This window comes from Helicoverpa zea, chromosome 9 (genome assembly GCF_022581195.2).
Source record: "Helicoverpa zea isolate HzStark_Cry1AcR chromosome 9, ilHelZeax1.1, whole genome shotgun sequence".
In the NCBI taxonomy this organism is placed as follows: Eukaryota; Metazoa; Arthropoda; class Insecta; order Lepidoptera; family Noctuidae; genus Helicoverpa; species Helicoverpa zea.
In genome coordinates this window covers 6,185,229-6,200,987 of record NC_061460.1, presented here as the reverse complement: position 1 = coordinate 6,200,987, position 15,759 = coordinate 6,185,229, and the positions used below count along the sequence as shown (strand labels likewise).

Below are 15,759 nucleotides of genomic sequence, written 5' to 3'. Positions count from 1 at the left end.
TCCAATTTCACGGTGATCACTAGGTCACTGTCTGTTTCACTTAGAAAGCAAAACGTTACAATAGGTGTAGTCTAATTGTTACACAAGAGGGACATCGATACTTGTGGTATTCGTGAAGGGATTACTCGAGCACTTTCGTTACGTCCTCATTTCAGTTCTAGCAAAGTTTCCGCATTCATACAGAGAGATGGGAACAATAAATAGCTCAGTCGGACTGTTAAGTAAATGCTTCGCTCGCTTTCAGGTGACGTCATAATCCGTTACTCAGAAATGATGTTGTTTTGTTCCTCGGCGCGCAATTACGAAAATATTTCGTGTATTTAGAGTAACTAATTTCTGATGGCTCGGAGACGAGTATAAGCTGCAGAATGTAGGCAATTACATAAACGACAATCAACGGCACAAAGACAAGGGAAAGTCGGGTAATATAATTATACCTAGATATGGCAAGTTAGCACCGTGCAGTGTGACGGGTGAGACGCCGCGGGCTAAACGCTCGCCTAACCGAATAATAACAACTTATTAAGAGCCGTTACGATACATGCTTCCTACACATCGAGAGTGCGTATCTCGTGGTACACTTGTGAAAATAATCAAGCCTTATCTGATCACGTCTCGAGCTCGTCGGCTGCCGTACAATAAAAAGTCGAGAACACGTGTTTGAAAGTAGCTGTATCAGCAAGTAATTGTACTGGTATGAAAAGGTAAAATATTCTTACGTGGTTATTGGAGCTGAAACTGAAATCGTACAATTTTTCTGCACACGAGTCATATTCAAAGATATTCTTATTTAAAATTGTTTGAACTACTTACATATCTTATATAGGTTCCGAGAATGAAGATAGGAATTTAAATTGCTTCCAACACAAATATTAACAGTTACCATCTGATATTAATTCTATCTTCCCGACGTAATGTAATTATTTCCTTCCATTCCGGCACTGATAAAACAATTACGGTTATTGGAGCGCTTGAAACGTCATTCTGTATTTCACCATGTCTACGATAGGCAATAAGCATTAATGTAATTTGTGCAAATATGAAAACGTCTGAGTTTGCCCTTATTAGTTCAGCGACGCACTTGCGCGGATCGTCTCACGCCGAGCCGCCCTAATACGTACAGACATAATTACATTGTATTTGAACGCCATCTGTTCCCAGACTTATTTACCGATATCATAAAGCCTGAATATTCTCTTCACAAAATGAACACGATTTAAGAAAACATGTTTTGTTCCATTCCATCTCGTACACTCAACGTTTAATCAACATCTTGAGTCCTCAAGGATTCGCAGTAACATGTAGATTACGTCTAACTGGGATTACAAAATGACAATCACAGCTCCGTAACGCTCAGAAACAAATAGCTTTAATTTAGAATTTATAATGTTGGCGCAATTTTTAACAAGATTAAAAAGGCCTGAGTCGAAAGTTAAGCGGATTGGGAAACATAATTTACGTCTGTTTACAAGCGGCACAGTCGGGTACCCACTGATAAAATGAAGAATGAATCTGTCATGTGCGGGACAACTCCCCGTTGTGCTGATTCCGCATCTAATTTATAGCAGAATTAGCTCCAGCGATGCCAATTTTTCAATATTAAAAACAAATAAGAGCGATGGTCCTGCTTCCTGCAGTTCATTATCGAAAAACGACAAATTGGTTTGGGATTAAAAGCGAAAAAGCTTTACTATTCAACCACACTAATCTCTAAAAAGGATAAAAGTATTTTGAAAAAAGCGACCTTAATTTAAACGCTGCTAATGGATACATTTTCATACATGCACTCATAACGCAGTTGAATTTTCCTCTTTACTTACGGAATCCTATTAAACCATTAAGGTGAGTTTCTACCTCCGGGATAGAAAATACCAAGCGTTATTTTTATACAACAAAAGGGAAGCGGGTGCGAGCTAGACAGGCGCTTATAAAATAAATTTTCATTGTATTTTCAGTGGGGTGTTGCTTGTAGGCGTGTTCTTATCTGTTCTTGTTTAATCTTCCAAAGAGTCCTCCGTAATGCCGGAGCATCTGGTTTTTTTTTGTAACCTTTCACTACGACAAAAAGCAGCTCGTAACTCTTAACGCTTGTTTCTTTTAATTCAAAGTAAAGCTAAAAAAAGTACGCAAAAATTGTTGAAGAAATACGTGTGTCATAATTATCAGCGTGCAAAATTAGCAACAATGCCAAAACTGTTATTCTATATAGCCAGTGTATTAAGTTGGTTCTGTGCCAATGCGAATTACATTCAGGTGTTACGTGCATTCCTTATGATATTGTCTAGAGACACGCCTGCACGACCTACTTTTCGCTCCGTATCGATATCATTTCTATATCGCTAGACTTAATAAAAGTGTTCATGCACAAAGTCCATTTTCGCCTCTGGTTAACAATTTCTCGCTAAATATCACCTCATTTTATTTTGAATTCTTTTTGTGGAGAGCTACCGAGCGCCACTCGGCACTCCTAATAACTGTCATCCAGATTTAATATCACATCTTCCATTTTGTACGAGTTCTACCGGGAGGCAATTTCCTTCCTAAAATTGTATTTGGACGAATACGCGTAAACTTAATACATATGCGACCCGAAAGACAAATTTTATTTATATTTTCTCCGCACCATAGATTCGCCGTTTTACTTGTGTGTTTTACGACATGCTTATATTGATAGCTTTATGTTGCTGCTTTAGCCTGGGTCGCATAAAGTGTCATCTCAAGAAAAATGAAAACTGCGTGTAAAATGTTAAGATAAAATAAGTTTGATTCTAGACAAAATTACTAGGTATACAGGAAACAAGATTGAGTGTAATATTAAAACAAAAACTAGAATATTAAAACGGTGGTCTACTTTAACCGTCATAAAAGTGCGGAACTTGAGATCTGAATTGCATAAAGCTGTTTTGTGGCGCACATCTATTCACAAAACCGACCTGCAGTTGTTCAGCAAGTCCTCAAGTTGTAAGGCAATGTCATTAGTGACTATCGCTCTACGAAATATAATGATTGCTTCAAGGATAATCCTTAACTACAAACACAAAAATCCAACGTCATTAAAATATAATTCAGTGCATAATTTCCTCTGCACAGCAATCTTAATAATTACCTTCAAACTGGTTGCCTGATCTATTAAACAGTAATCAATGTCGTTTTTATATTAGATGTAATGGTATGTTCACGACTTTATAAAAGGAAGTCACGTATCTATTAATACTCAGTACTCTTGAAATAAAATAGTACGAGTAGTAAACACTGGTTGGTATTTGATTCGAATTCCAAACACGCTTTCGAAAAATTAATATCCGAACGTAGAGTGATATAAAGTTGCCTTCACAAGATGTGTCATGAGAAGTAAGTTAGTTAAGTACCCGACCATCACCGCTCCGTCGTGATCGCCAGCCTAACAAATAGACCTCTTTCCGGGAGAGGGCGCTCGTTACTCAACCTAACTTCCTAGTTTCTTAGCCAATGTGGAGGCAACTTGGTGAACGTCACCCTATACCGAAAGGGTAAAACGGGTGAAATGGCGAAGTTTGGCCTATCAAACCTATAAGTTTTGAACAGGAATTTTGCTTGCCTTTTTTGCGCAAAGATTCGATGTTTTTATCCTCGTATTTTGTTAAGTGGTTTCTAAAGCTTGAAATAGATTACGTCGCAATATTTGTTGATATTTCGATCTGAAATTATGATAATGTAACCAAAACAACACGACTAATATTTCTTTTGCGGTTAAAAGGTCAAGCTCACAAAAAATGTGGTGTAATTTTTTGAGTCACCTTGAATTAGATGAGAATTTTGATTGAGTTAGAGCTAGAATTTTAATAAGTTATGCTAAAAAAAAATTACTGTATTATGCACAAATATTACAAACAAAACATTGTAATTTAACGCAAATAACAAACGACTTTTAATACCGGAAAACTGCGGCGAGTTACGCGGTTTCGACCGCGGACATCCATTACCTACTTCATAACACCATCATTATGTGCTTGTATTAACATTAATACATTAGGTTGCAGTGAACAACATGCGTTATGTCATGTGGCAAGGTAAGTGGCCGTCAGACCGTCTGGCGTAGTCCCGCGGGACGTCGCCGGGCCATTCTTATTCAAATAAGTGGGGGCAGCGATTTACCCCCGAGAGCCGTGACACTGCGGCGGTTTCCGCAACCCCGCTGTACAAATGTTTGAGCTGAATAGTAAGGGCTGCATAGACTGGCTTTGTAATGATATGATAATAGTGCTTGTCTTTCTTTAAAGGGGGCTGTCTCTGTCGTGGTGGTAATTGGAGTTGTCTGACTTTAGTATTTATTAATTATTTTCTACGAGTATATTTAGGTATGTACCTCTATTGTTGTGTGTGATAACAGTAAAAGTTAAGCTATGATGAAGATTTATTTTTTTAAAAGCACAGAATTCTGAAAGAATAAACTTCTATAGCTTTTCATATATTTTATAGCTTTTCAATTTTATATCAATTTTATAGTTTTTTTCCTTACCCGGATATTATGCCGGCTGGGATAAGTTAACACTAGCTTATAAAATAAACAAGAAAGTTTTGTTTGGTGTGTGTATAGGTTCTAATACAGGTTTTGCGCATGTAAATACTTTAACCTACTTTTCCAAGCTGCAGTCACATTAAAGTTCACTTGCTAATTTTGAACAAACTTTACGCTGTCTCAGTAATATTTAAACGAATATGAGTTATACAATGTTGATATTTTTGTCACTACTGGGAAATCTATTTGCACCGTTGTCTGTTGTGTAACTGAACAAGCTTCCGAGCAATTCACACTAAATGATCGCATCACGAACAAGACCAAGGAAATAAACCTAATAATTAATATGAATATGGTTCATAAAAACAAATGAAGCTATAACGGCGCCCATTGTGCTCCGTATTACATTATCCTCGGAGGGAGAGGGTTTCATACGAAGATCCTCTCATTGACCGGGGAAATCACGCAATACATGAGAACCATAGCTACGAACAAACAGACTGAGTAACGACGAAAATTTACATCGGCCCGGTTTAATGTCGCGAGGCAATCTCATTCTGGGGAGGAAACGGGGCAGCAGTCGACCACCGAACCTTGATCCCGCTAAATATTAAACAAAACACCTGATGAGGGTCATGCAATGATGGTCAGCCATGATCAGTTACGATGATACCCGCGATATGGCTACGGAGACAAATGCGTATCTTGAAAGCGGTTTCTGTGCTTATAACTGCAAGTAATAAGTTTTTCTTGTAACTCTTTACCATTTTCTACGGACAGTAAACATTGTCTTATTATGTTTTTACGACTCTTTTTGTTTAGTTGTAATCGTAAAATGCTTTTGTTTTATGGAATAACATATTTCAGCGTGTAAATTAAGCTATAAAATACGTTTCTGATTATAATTAAAGAAACTCCACTGACTTAAAAATAACATTAGAATTAGATTTACTAAGCACTACGCAGCGCGTAAGATATTCTTTTCTCTAAAGAATTATCTGCTATAGTAAGATTTACAAAAACACAGTGCAACTCCATCTAACAGCAATAAGCTAGCTAATTTCAATACGTCACATTAAAAATAAGAAATATAATTTCTTGTTTTCTCATAATAAAACATTTGATGGCTTGTCATAAACTAAATTACAACAGATAAGTCTATGTGAAAAAAATAATACCTAAGCTGGTATTAAAGGCAATTTAAAGAGACGGACATTAAAGAAATAAATATCTAACGTAAACGATAATACGGCTAAAGGTATTAAATTACTTCCAACTTCCACAAGAAAATTAACAGCCTAAAGCATTTCCAAGAAAATCACACCTAAATCACCTATTTTCCTTAGTCATTATCCTAATTATTTAAGAGGCCTTCCACTCTATGAAGCATAAATATCTAAAGTTACGTCTATTTTCTGTGAGTTTTTGTAACAAAATGCCACTCAGTGAAGTGATTCAAAGCCACCTAATTGTGCTGTTGAGGCAAAAAATCCTAATTATAAGACAACCAAGTAAAAAGTGGCAAATTTATAACAGTCACGTAAGTATGATGTTGCCACAATTTTTTTTTTTATAATTAATATGTGTTTTCTTTTTTTTGTTGTCACTTGTTGAGACATAATCTTTTTGGATATTACTGTTTCAATTTAAATGTCCACTCATCTTTTAACGAAATTAATGTACCTAATTACAGATCGATTTTTGGCTGCAAGTACCTTGTCTATAAATTAACTTTAAAGTGTGATCATTAAATATGAAACCAGCCATAATTGCATATAGAATTCATTCAGACATACAAAATGTGCCGTTATTATAAGAAAAAAGCTATCAACAGCACAGCATGAGATGATTCATTTGAATATGGGTTCAAATTAAGTCTTCATTACCTTAAAGTTCTTATGTACCTATATGCCTTATTATATTTTATTATTAACATCAAGTAATGAACTTTTAGTTCATGACATAACAGCTAATCTTCAATGCATAGCCTTCCGTACAAATAACACATTGAAGACTCCGGAAGCATCCATAATGTTCTTGAAATAACATTTAGCAAATCACTGCAATTTGCAAAATATTATGTACCATTGAAACGCGCTTTTTATAGAACTTTTCATACTTTATTGCATATTACATAAATTACTTTTATTTTCTGAATATTATTTTATTTGTTTTATTTATCATCAGATGGCGAAGGTAAACACAATGTCAGAGCATTATTTATAGTGATAAAATAAACTTGCAATCATTATTATTAACCTTGTTATTGTGCAGTAATATGATCTTGGTTGTTATTACAACATGAGAGCGCTAAGAACAGCGAGGAACCTAACTTTCCAGTCAAACATACCTATTGATATATCATGATGTAGGTAAAATAAATAAATTCTTATTTTATAATATGTTGTAGTAGTTATTTATATGTTACGCTTTCATGGTTATACAGCCTAACCAATTTAGATAAAATTAATTATCTATGCTTCCATATAATATTATAAAAAAGTAGAGTTTGTGAGATTATGAATATTATTAATCGTGTACACAAGGTGAGAACGAGGAAAACAAATACAAATTGACGCATAGATTAGTCACAAACTTCTTGTAAAGTTTCAAATATAAAAAAAAAATATGAGATCATTGTAAACTGAACATTTGACGAGTAGAAAAAGCTCCTGAGATGCGAATGAAACCACGTGCAACGGTTAGTATTTAAGTTGGTAGATGGGGAAGCACATAGGATTTCAGCGTCCATGAAAATCTTTGAAATAGCTCTTCCACACACACATTCTTCAGCTTATAAGGTAATATAGAACCATCTTAGTTTACACCGACTTGTTCGTGTAATAACATTAAATCCCAGACACCTCGTGTTTGCTTTCCCCGAGATCGAAATGCAGAAATAGCAACAACATGAAAATATGATTGCAAACTTGACTTTCATCTTAGCAAGATCAGCTATCTACTTAAAATTTTGAATAAGGTTGCATAACATTGGTAGAAAAGTAAAAATACATTTTTGAATTCAGAATGAAATAAGACTTTCTTTTTTCAAAACCTCTATGGCATTACTACATGGCATTCGAATTTCAAAAATAGAAAAGCTGTATCCCCATTTATTCTTAATACTAAAACCGATTAGTGCCATGAAAAGTAAATATTTCTTCACGAATGAGTGACAATAAGTGGCCATGATTACACTCTCATTGCATTACGAAAGCTGATGCACAGAAAGTTTAGCTATACAAAAGCTGATAGATCAATCTTTTTACCATCAATACGTCTTTAAAGTGGTCGCCTCTTCAAACAACAGCTAAGAACAGAGTAGATTAAATCACGCGTGTATATTTAAAGTACCCCTGAATTGACATTCCCCAAAATGTAAATATGTACTCGGAAATATTTTATTTCAAACTCAAAATATAATTTATTGGACATTTAAACCTACATACAGATTAATAAATTATGCAATGAGTTTACCTCAATTAATAATTTAAAGAGCAAAATGTTATGTAAGTAATACTATTAATTCATTACAAAATATTGCAGTTATAGCCTGATTCTGACATCCAAAAATAAATTTAATGAGATGAAATTTAATGAGTTGTGATTATTAAAAACTTCATATTGAAATTCCATGAATGTATCTGTGGGCATAATAAACAAAACCTGTTTTTTTTCTTCTCTCAATGTTGTTATTGTCCATTTGACACTGAGCAAGGTTTCTTGCCGTAAAAGTTGAATCAAACATTAATTAAATCGATACGAACCATTAACTATATTCGGTGTCAGTTTTCATTGCTTACATTACATTTTATTTTCATTCATATATTCTTTAATAAAAGTTAGAGATTGCTTAATTGAATCACTTTTCCATTGATGATATTTTGATTTTACGCTGACGAGAAAGTTTTCGATACCTATAATTCGTGAACATGACATGAGACATCGACTGTTCAAATTCACAATAGCTGTTGATTTCTCAATAAAAATACCAGACGTTAAACTTTCTATATAATTGTTAATGGATATTTTTGAATAAACGATGACGTTTTGAAGTCAATCAGCGTTATTTATTACGTTCCAATAAAGATTTATTTCCGCGTACCAGTCTTAGAATCACAAGAAATTAGCTCCTTGATGAGATCTAGAAAATATTCATGAGATATTAATTTATAGGCTGTCGTAACTTCTAGAAAACGAAGGATTAATTACTAGGAACTTGAATATGTTAATTAATTAGTGAAATAACCTAAATTGGATATTAGCATAGTTATGTAGTAGCAGATGTGTCTATGACTGAGCTTGAGAAAGTAGGTTCTACTAGAAACCATAACAATTTCTAGTATCAGCGTGTTTGTTCAAAGGTATAAAGTGCAATGACCCCGTCTGTCTGCCGCTTAATAACAAAAAAAACAAGTTTTACTTCGAAAATGTGTAAATTATTCTATACATGTATGTACCCACATTAGCATTTAGAGTTTTTAAATTAAGATAGAAATAACATCGAGTATAACGAAAGTAGAAAAATAATGATAAAATAATTTTATGTCCAAAATAATTACTCAAATAAAGTCTAGCTGTACTCAAGAGAATAGAAGGCAATCTAGTTAACAACAAATATAATTAACAAGTCTCTAATAGACCAATCTATTGTACTCAAATAAAAATAGACAATGAAAAACCCAGCTTATAAACTGGTACCAATTGGCCTTTTTTCTTAGACCTCAAATTATTTAGTTAACGGTAGACTCCATATTATTAACCTAAGATCCTAGTGAAACGGTATAACGCCCACGATTTTCGTCAAACAAAAAAGTTCAATAAGAATCCTGTCACATTAACATATCTTTTGCCTAAACTGGTGCTATAAAAACGATGCCCAACAAAGCTTCGAAACGAAAGTCGACGCAACTATCTAAGGAATGCGATAAATATACATATTTATACAATAAAAAAACGTGATAGAGAAATCGAGCTGGTACACTGGTCCCTCCATTTGACCGTTCGACCTTGACATTTAGGCAGGTGCGAGGTATCCTACTCAATGAATTCAATTAAGTGTTATTTTCACCTTTAATTTTTTTCTCTAAGTAAAAAAGATGGCCTTTAAACTACGGTTACTGATCCTGTAACACGAATGTGTATAAAGAAACCAGTGTGATAAATCGTTAGCGTAATGTTGATCTGTATGAGCTTTTCAATTAATTGTAACTATTATTTGAGAATTGAAAATCATTTAAAGTTAAAGGAAAGCTTTTTATGTTTCAACTTAAATTAAAACGCTAAAAATAAGTTTGAAGCCAAAATTAAATCTGCACAAACAATTTTGTTTGTGGTAAACAAACTTTACAACTGCCAATCTCGGTAAATTAAATTTGAGTAGGTATTACAATGTTTCAGATTAAGAATAAGTAAGATTAATATAAAAGAATATTTAATTATAAAAACAGAAAAAATTGTGCAGGTGAAATTAAAATAATATCATTTTTTAACTAGTTTGTAATAATAATGTTAGATATTATGTTTCTTACCTTATAGATGCCATCGACAAGTTTTGTCAACTCCTCCGTCTCCATTGCGAAAGATTTTCAATAAACCAATTCCGCGAACAGTTGTGAACTACACGAGAAACTTCATCGGGATAACAAGAACGTACGAACAAAGTTCAATTTTAACACTGTACACACAAAATTCACATTTCAATGTACACCCACTACGGTCTACTCCCTTTCGGTTGTCGAATCACTCAAGCAAACAAACTCACTTTCGAACACATCTGAAACAAAAGAGAACAACAATTAACTTTCAAGATATTAAAAACAACAAAAAAGTTTTTAAACTCTATTATAATTTATAATTGCGACCTCAAAGAAAAAAATAATAATTCGAAATTTAAACGAAAAAAAATGAAGTGTCAAAATGTGTTTTTTTTTTAAGCACCTGTCCGAGATAAGTTGAGGTGTAGAGCCGAGGCGTGCGTCGTTGTCGAGGCTCGCCAGTAGAGTCACCTATCGCCTTCACCGGTAGGTATCTCACGAATGCCGATATTTAGAAACACGAAGTAAACGGACTGGTAGTAAGATCAGTGTGGGCCCGATGTCTAAACCTCTCGCTATGTTTACCGTAACGCAGCTTGTTTAGAAACTGCATACATTTGTTGGGTCATTTCGAAATGTTTAGTTCAATGATCTTTCAATGTTGTTTATCATCTATGTGTTAATCTTACATATTACATCCCATTAGAGATAGCCATTGAGATGCACGTAATATGTCTCTTAGGCAATAATCATAATTATTTTAGATTTATCTTTCATCTTGTAAGTAATACGAAAAATATAAAGCTTTAATGGTAGAATATAATATGGATAAGAATCGTGACACAAAAATGTTAGTATGCTTTATTATGAAATGTTCTCAATGTCAGCGCAAATTAACTGCCTACATGCAATTTGCGTGGCAAGTGTTACTTACTCACACATAATATGAATACAATAGAGAATAATGTTAACTTTCGCTTTTGACGACGCCTACAGCTACCGAAAATATTTTATTCCGTTTCAAAATGCATAATTATTATAAAAGCGACCAGTTTTGATCAATAGGCGCGCCGCAACTTTTACTTTCAAGATTTAAACGCATTTTATGCAGATAAAGGCATTTAAAAGCCTTGTCAAAATGTCAAAGCAAATGAAAGATTTTGATTTAATTTGCATAATTGCGCAACGTGAGAGTTTGTGGGCTCCGTTGTTAATCGTATGCAAGGGCCATCGCTGTCGATAATTTATGGCAATCTTATTTAAAGCATTTCTTTTTCAGCATTGTTTTTCAAGCTTTTGAGTTTTTACTTAGATGATAGTTTATTAGTAGCTTCGTATAAAATACTGCATTAAATTACCCCAGTCCATCAATTACACGAACAACTCAACTGTAATCCAACTCTTAGCAACTTTATCACGATGAAATCATAATCAGCGTCAGCTTTAACTTCACAGATGTTAGCGACATTGAAAGAAAGACATTTTTTTCGCCCACTTCACGAGCAAGCGAGCTCCTAAGGAAAAAGGTTTCAAACTATGTGAAAGTTTTCTTTCCCGTCACATGCCGAGGGAAAATATAAAACACAATTTCTGAGCGGATCCGTAACTTCATTTTGAACAAGAGAGATTTGCGCCCGCCCGCGCACTCCGCCACCCTTGCATATGCAGCAGGAAACTGCGAGCTTGCCACTTTTCTTTCTTTTCCCGTATCCCTGAGGCGCGAGCATGTGTGCAACGGGTGCTTATTTCACTTGGAACTTGTTTAGTCGGATTGGACTTGTTGTATCCGGATTTGGGAGTTAGAAACCTCGTAAGTAAGGACAGAAACACTGTACGAAATCAGTTAAGATCCTTAAAGTTGGTCCGAGTTTTAGATTTGCGAAGGCGGGTTAGAATTTTAAGGTTTCGACTGTAAGTCGTATTGATCTTATGAAAGTTTTCAAGGAAATTCGTTGGAGGAATAATGTGATTGCGATATATTCTGGTGCCAAGACAAGTGTGGGTCGCGGGGAGGGCGCCGTCGAGTTAGCACAAATGGTTCGCAGGCGACGACGGCCGCGTTCTGCTGACGAACCTTGTTATCGTGAATATAATGTGGAACTGCACGCTGCAGCTGAATATTCATGTTCGTATTCTTGTCTGGATTTACAGAACTTGTAGACACATCGAATTTCTTGTATTACAACTGTGTTTGAACTGAGACTGTTTTGGTACGCCTGCGGGTATCACAATTCAATTAGAGGCGCTGTTTTCTGCGAAAGTCAGACGGGAATGTTATTCTTGGCACTAATTGTACATATTTAGATCGCGCAAAGACACCTGTTTCGCAGGATGTGGGTAGAAAACTTAATTATGCGTTTAGATATTATCGGGCCCTTTGAATAAAACATGTTCATAGTGTTGTGGTATTTCAATAGAAATTGAATACATGAATAAATTAACGACCTTTTTTACTTAAGATTGTGCGTGTGATCAGAGAAAATTACGTTATTATCTTCCATCAGCAATTTGAGTAGGGTAAAAATCCTTTTATTCTAATAACAATGTCAGTAGCTATTACTGGCCATCGCTCACACTCCATCAAATTTCGGAAAAAGCAATATCCATGTCCGAGGATCATGATAGTGTATGAAATCATTCGTCTGTCAACTACACATGTGCACCAAGTAATGAGATTCCATTCACTCCTGGGAAATTTCCCATAATGTGCCGTGCGTTTGACGTTGGACTGACACGACCCATTCGTTCATTAAATCATTCATGAAACATACAAACGAACTATTATTAATTGGATAATTGATTATGATTGATACTTCATTTTTGCCTGGCTCGAATAGTAGAGACGCTTTGTAAACTTACGTCGCGCACTTGATAAGTGAAACTAGTAGCAACAATTAGAACATATGTCTAAATATAAAATAATGTATAACAAATATTTATTTAAGTTATAAATAACACATATTTAGATAACACTTAAACTAAATCTACATACATATTTACGAAAATAAAAAAGGGGGAAAAATTAAAACTATGTATCATACCATATCATATTGTGACAAGCAAAAAAGAAGAATTGACTATCTAGTATTACTTCACTGTAAAAATGACTTTTAATTTAATATACATTTACATCAGGATTACACCCAGTTCATTATCAAGTAATAGCTACAATAACAGTTTAACTCTTCAAAAGTACCAACAAAAACAATTTAGTTACAATTCATGTAATCTCATTTAACAGGAACAAGACGGATATCCCGGCTATTTTTACTTAACATCCGTCTTAGGCACCCACGCTTATTAACAGTTCAATTACATCTGACACATCGCTGCGTTCTAATGATGTAACTACGATAACAACACACGTCCTTACGAGGTTGTAATAAGTAATAATAGTAATTAACGCATTGCGATAATGTTTGAAATTGACAACTTCCAACATGTATTGTTTTTTTCGTAAACTATTGCTTCAGAGTTTTTTCTGTATTTTTGCTTAGAAGGTAGCTTGTACTTATAATTCATTTATCTTTCCTCTGCCCTTATCCCAATTTTGATTTGGGGTCGCAGCATTAATTCTTCTTTCATACATTTCTATCTCGCTACTGATGAATGAAATGTAACTACTTATAGTTCGGCCATTCAGAGAATGCGTTCCTGACACGTCGCGATTGAACTGACGACGTAACTACATTCATTGATTATTGATATAATAATGTTGTTTTAATGCTCCTCAATTGTTAAAACGGTAAACAACCAGCAAAAATATTTTTATCGTAACTGCAACGCCATTGCAAAGTTACGTCGTCAGTTCAATCGCGACGTGTCAGGAACGCATTCTCTGAATGGCCGAACTATAATTGAATAGCTTTATTTTTGATTAATAAAGCTTTGAGAAATAAACTAATAGTAATCAAAAGAGACTTCCAAGACAACTTTTGTTGATTAAAGTAATTCCTTAAATTAAGGTAGAAATGATTAAATAAGCTAGCGAATAATTCTCTATTGATGAACACATATAATAATGCTAGGTTCTAAGATATACTTAATACCCTCATGTAGATACAGCACTTCATCTTCTATGATAAACGGGAGCTGTTTGTGACACCAATAGGATTGAGGGTCATAAGTTTTGTCCCATAATTGGCTATAACAAACTATGTATGAAGAACCTATCATTTGTGACATAACCATTTCATATTCTTTTCTTATCGTAGAAAATCTCTAATCTGAGGACAGCCCAACGTAATTATGCTGACCTTTAGAGAACCGTCATTTGTTTTCCATCATGACGTCATTTACTCTAACAATGACTTTAACATGACAAAATGGGTTAACAAACATAAATCTCTTAAGTACAAACACTCAGATCCCGGACGAAATCTCAGGGAAAGTTGTGTTTTCTTTGAATTGTTCTTGACCCCTTTCTGATTAACAAGCTTAACTATTCATTGCTACTTACAAGCCTTTATCTAACCTAAAATTTTATTTATAGTCCCTGTTTACAAATACCTAAGAAACCACCAGTGTTTTAACATAGTCGTTTTTCATTTATTAGCACATTGCGAAGCCATAAGCAATAATAACTACGCCATAAAATGTGTACGTACACCATTTATCACACTATACGCTCCCAAAGCATTGAGCAGTGTTAAACATCACATAAAGTATGACAGACGTCTGTATACACGGTCAAAACATACTTTATTACAACACGAAGCCTCGGTAAACTTATGTCGTAGTAAAAGTTGAACGCTAAAGTTATTTCAGATGAATTATATCGGGAGGCTGGATACAATCGCTTGCTTTATAATAGTGCTCGGGGAATTCACGTACGGCGTTTCAGAAGTTTGAGGTTTGATTAAAGTCTTATTAAAACACTATCCGTCTTACCACATAAACTTTTTAACGTCAGTTTAAGACTTGTCTAAAAAAATGTCAAATTATGACGTTGACATATGGTTCATTTTGGAGCCACATTTTTTTTAGACAAGTGTAAAACAGTGGTTAAAGTTTTTGTAGTAAGGCCATTCGTGCTGAAAGTTCTAAGTAGTACTTATTAATGAAGAACCTTATTTGACGTTTTCAAGGGTAGGAAAAGCAAGGCTTGTTCAGTAGCTGTAGAAACAACTTTTAGTGAAGCAACAACTGATAATATGTTGTGTGTTGTGTAACTGTGCTACCAATCAGATAGGTGAGATGTAGTTATATATAAATATATAGGTAGTATCTACGAAAAAAAGCAGATATAAAATCGTCACATTTAACCGCCACGTTATGTGTTTAGGCTAGTAAAAAACTCTAGAACACAGGCAGTGACGGTGAGCCTTATAACATATGTACCTACATGTCATTGAATAGCACCGTATGCGGTAGCCCTACCAACCCGAGTGCGTTTGACAACTCGCTATATTGAATAATATTTCCGTATAATAACTAAAGTTCATACGTTAAACGTTATTTGAAAGCTGCAATGGGGTGTACTGGATACGTCATGACCACGCTGGATGTTGTATTGTATTGTTCAATTTTTATATCGTTCCGTTTTGATAGTATTTGCCCTTTACAGTCAATTTTAATAGACAGATCATGCTACTGAACGGAAACTATCAAGTTCAAAGACAAGACAAATTGGAAAGATTGAGACGGATGCCAATAACAGTCGGGATCAATCACTTCAGAGAGGGGACGTTAAATACTGGCGTCTAATCGCAACTTTACATCAGC

At 34.6% G+C, this 15,759-nt stretch overlaps 1 protein-coding gene across 2 annotated transcripts in view; it reads right to left on the bottom strand.

Annotated features, from left to right (window-relative positions):
* LOC124633146 overlaps positions 1 to 15,759 on the bottom strand; it is a 152,094-nt gene that overhangs the window by 27,292 nt on the left and 109,043 nt on the right. The window contains exons 1-2 of one of the 2 annotated variants that reach the window (XM_047168272.1): positions 10,439 to 10,564; positions 10,030 to 10,274 (exon numbers count right to left, since the gene is read on the bottom strand). In XM_047168272.1, coding sequence (XP_047024228.1) covers positions 10,030 to 10,074 — 45 coding nt within the window. In that variant the 5' untranslated portion in view covers positions 10,075 to 10,274; positions 10,439 to 10,564. Of the gene's footprint in view, positions 1 to 10,029; positions 10,275 to 10,438; positions 10,565 to 15,759 lie in introns of those variants that run through there. The other variant, XM_047168271.1, reaches the window with a different exon arrangement.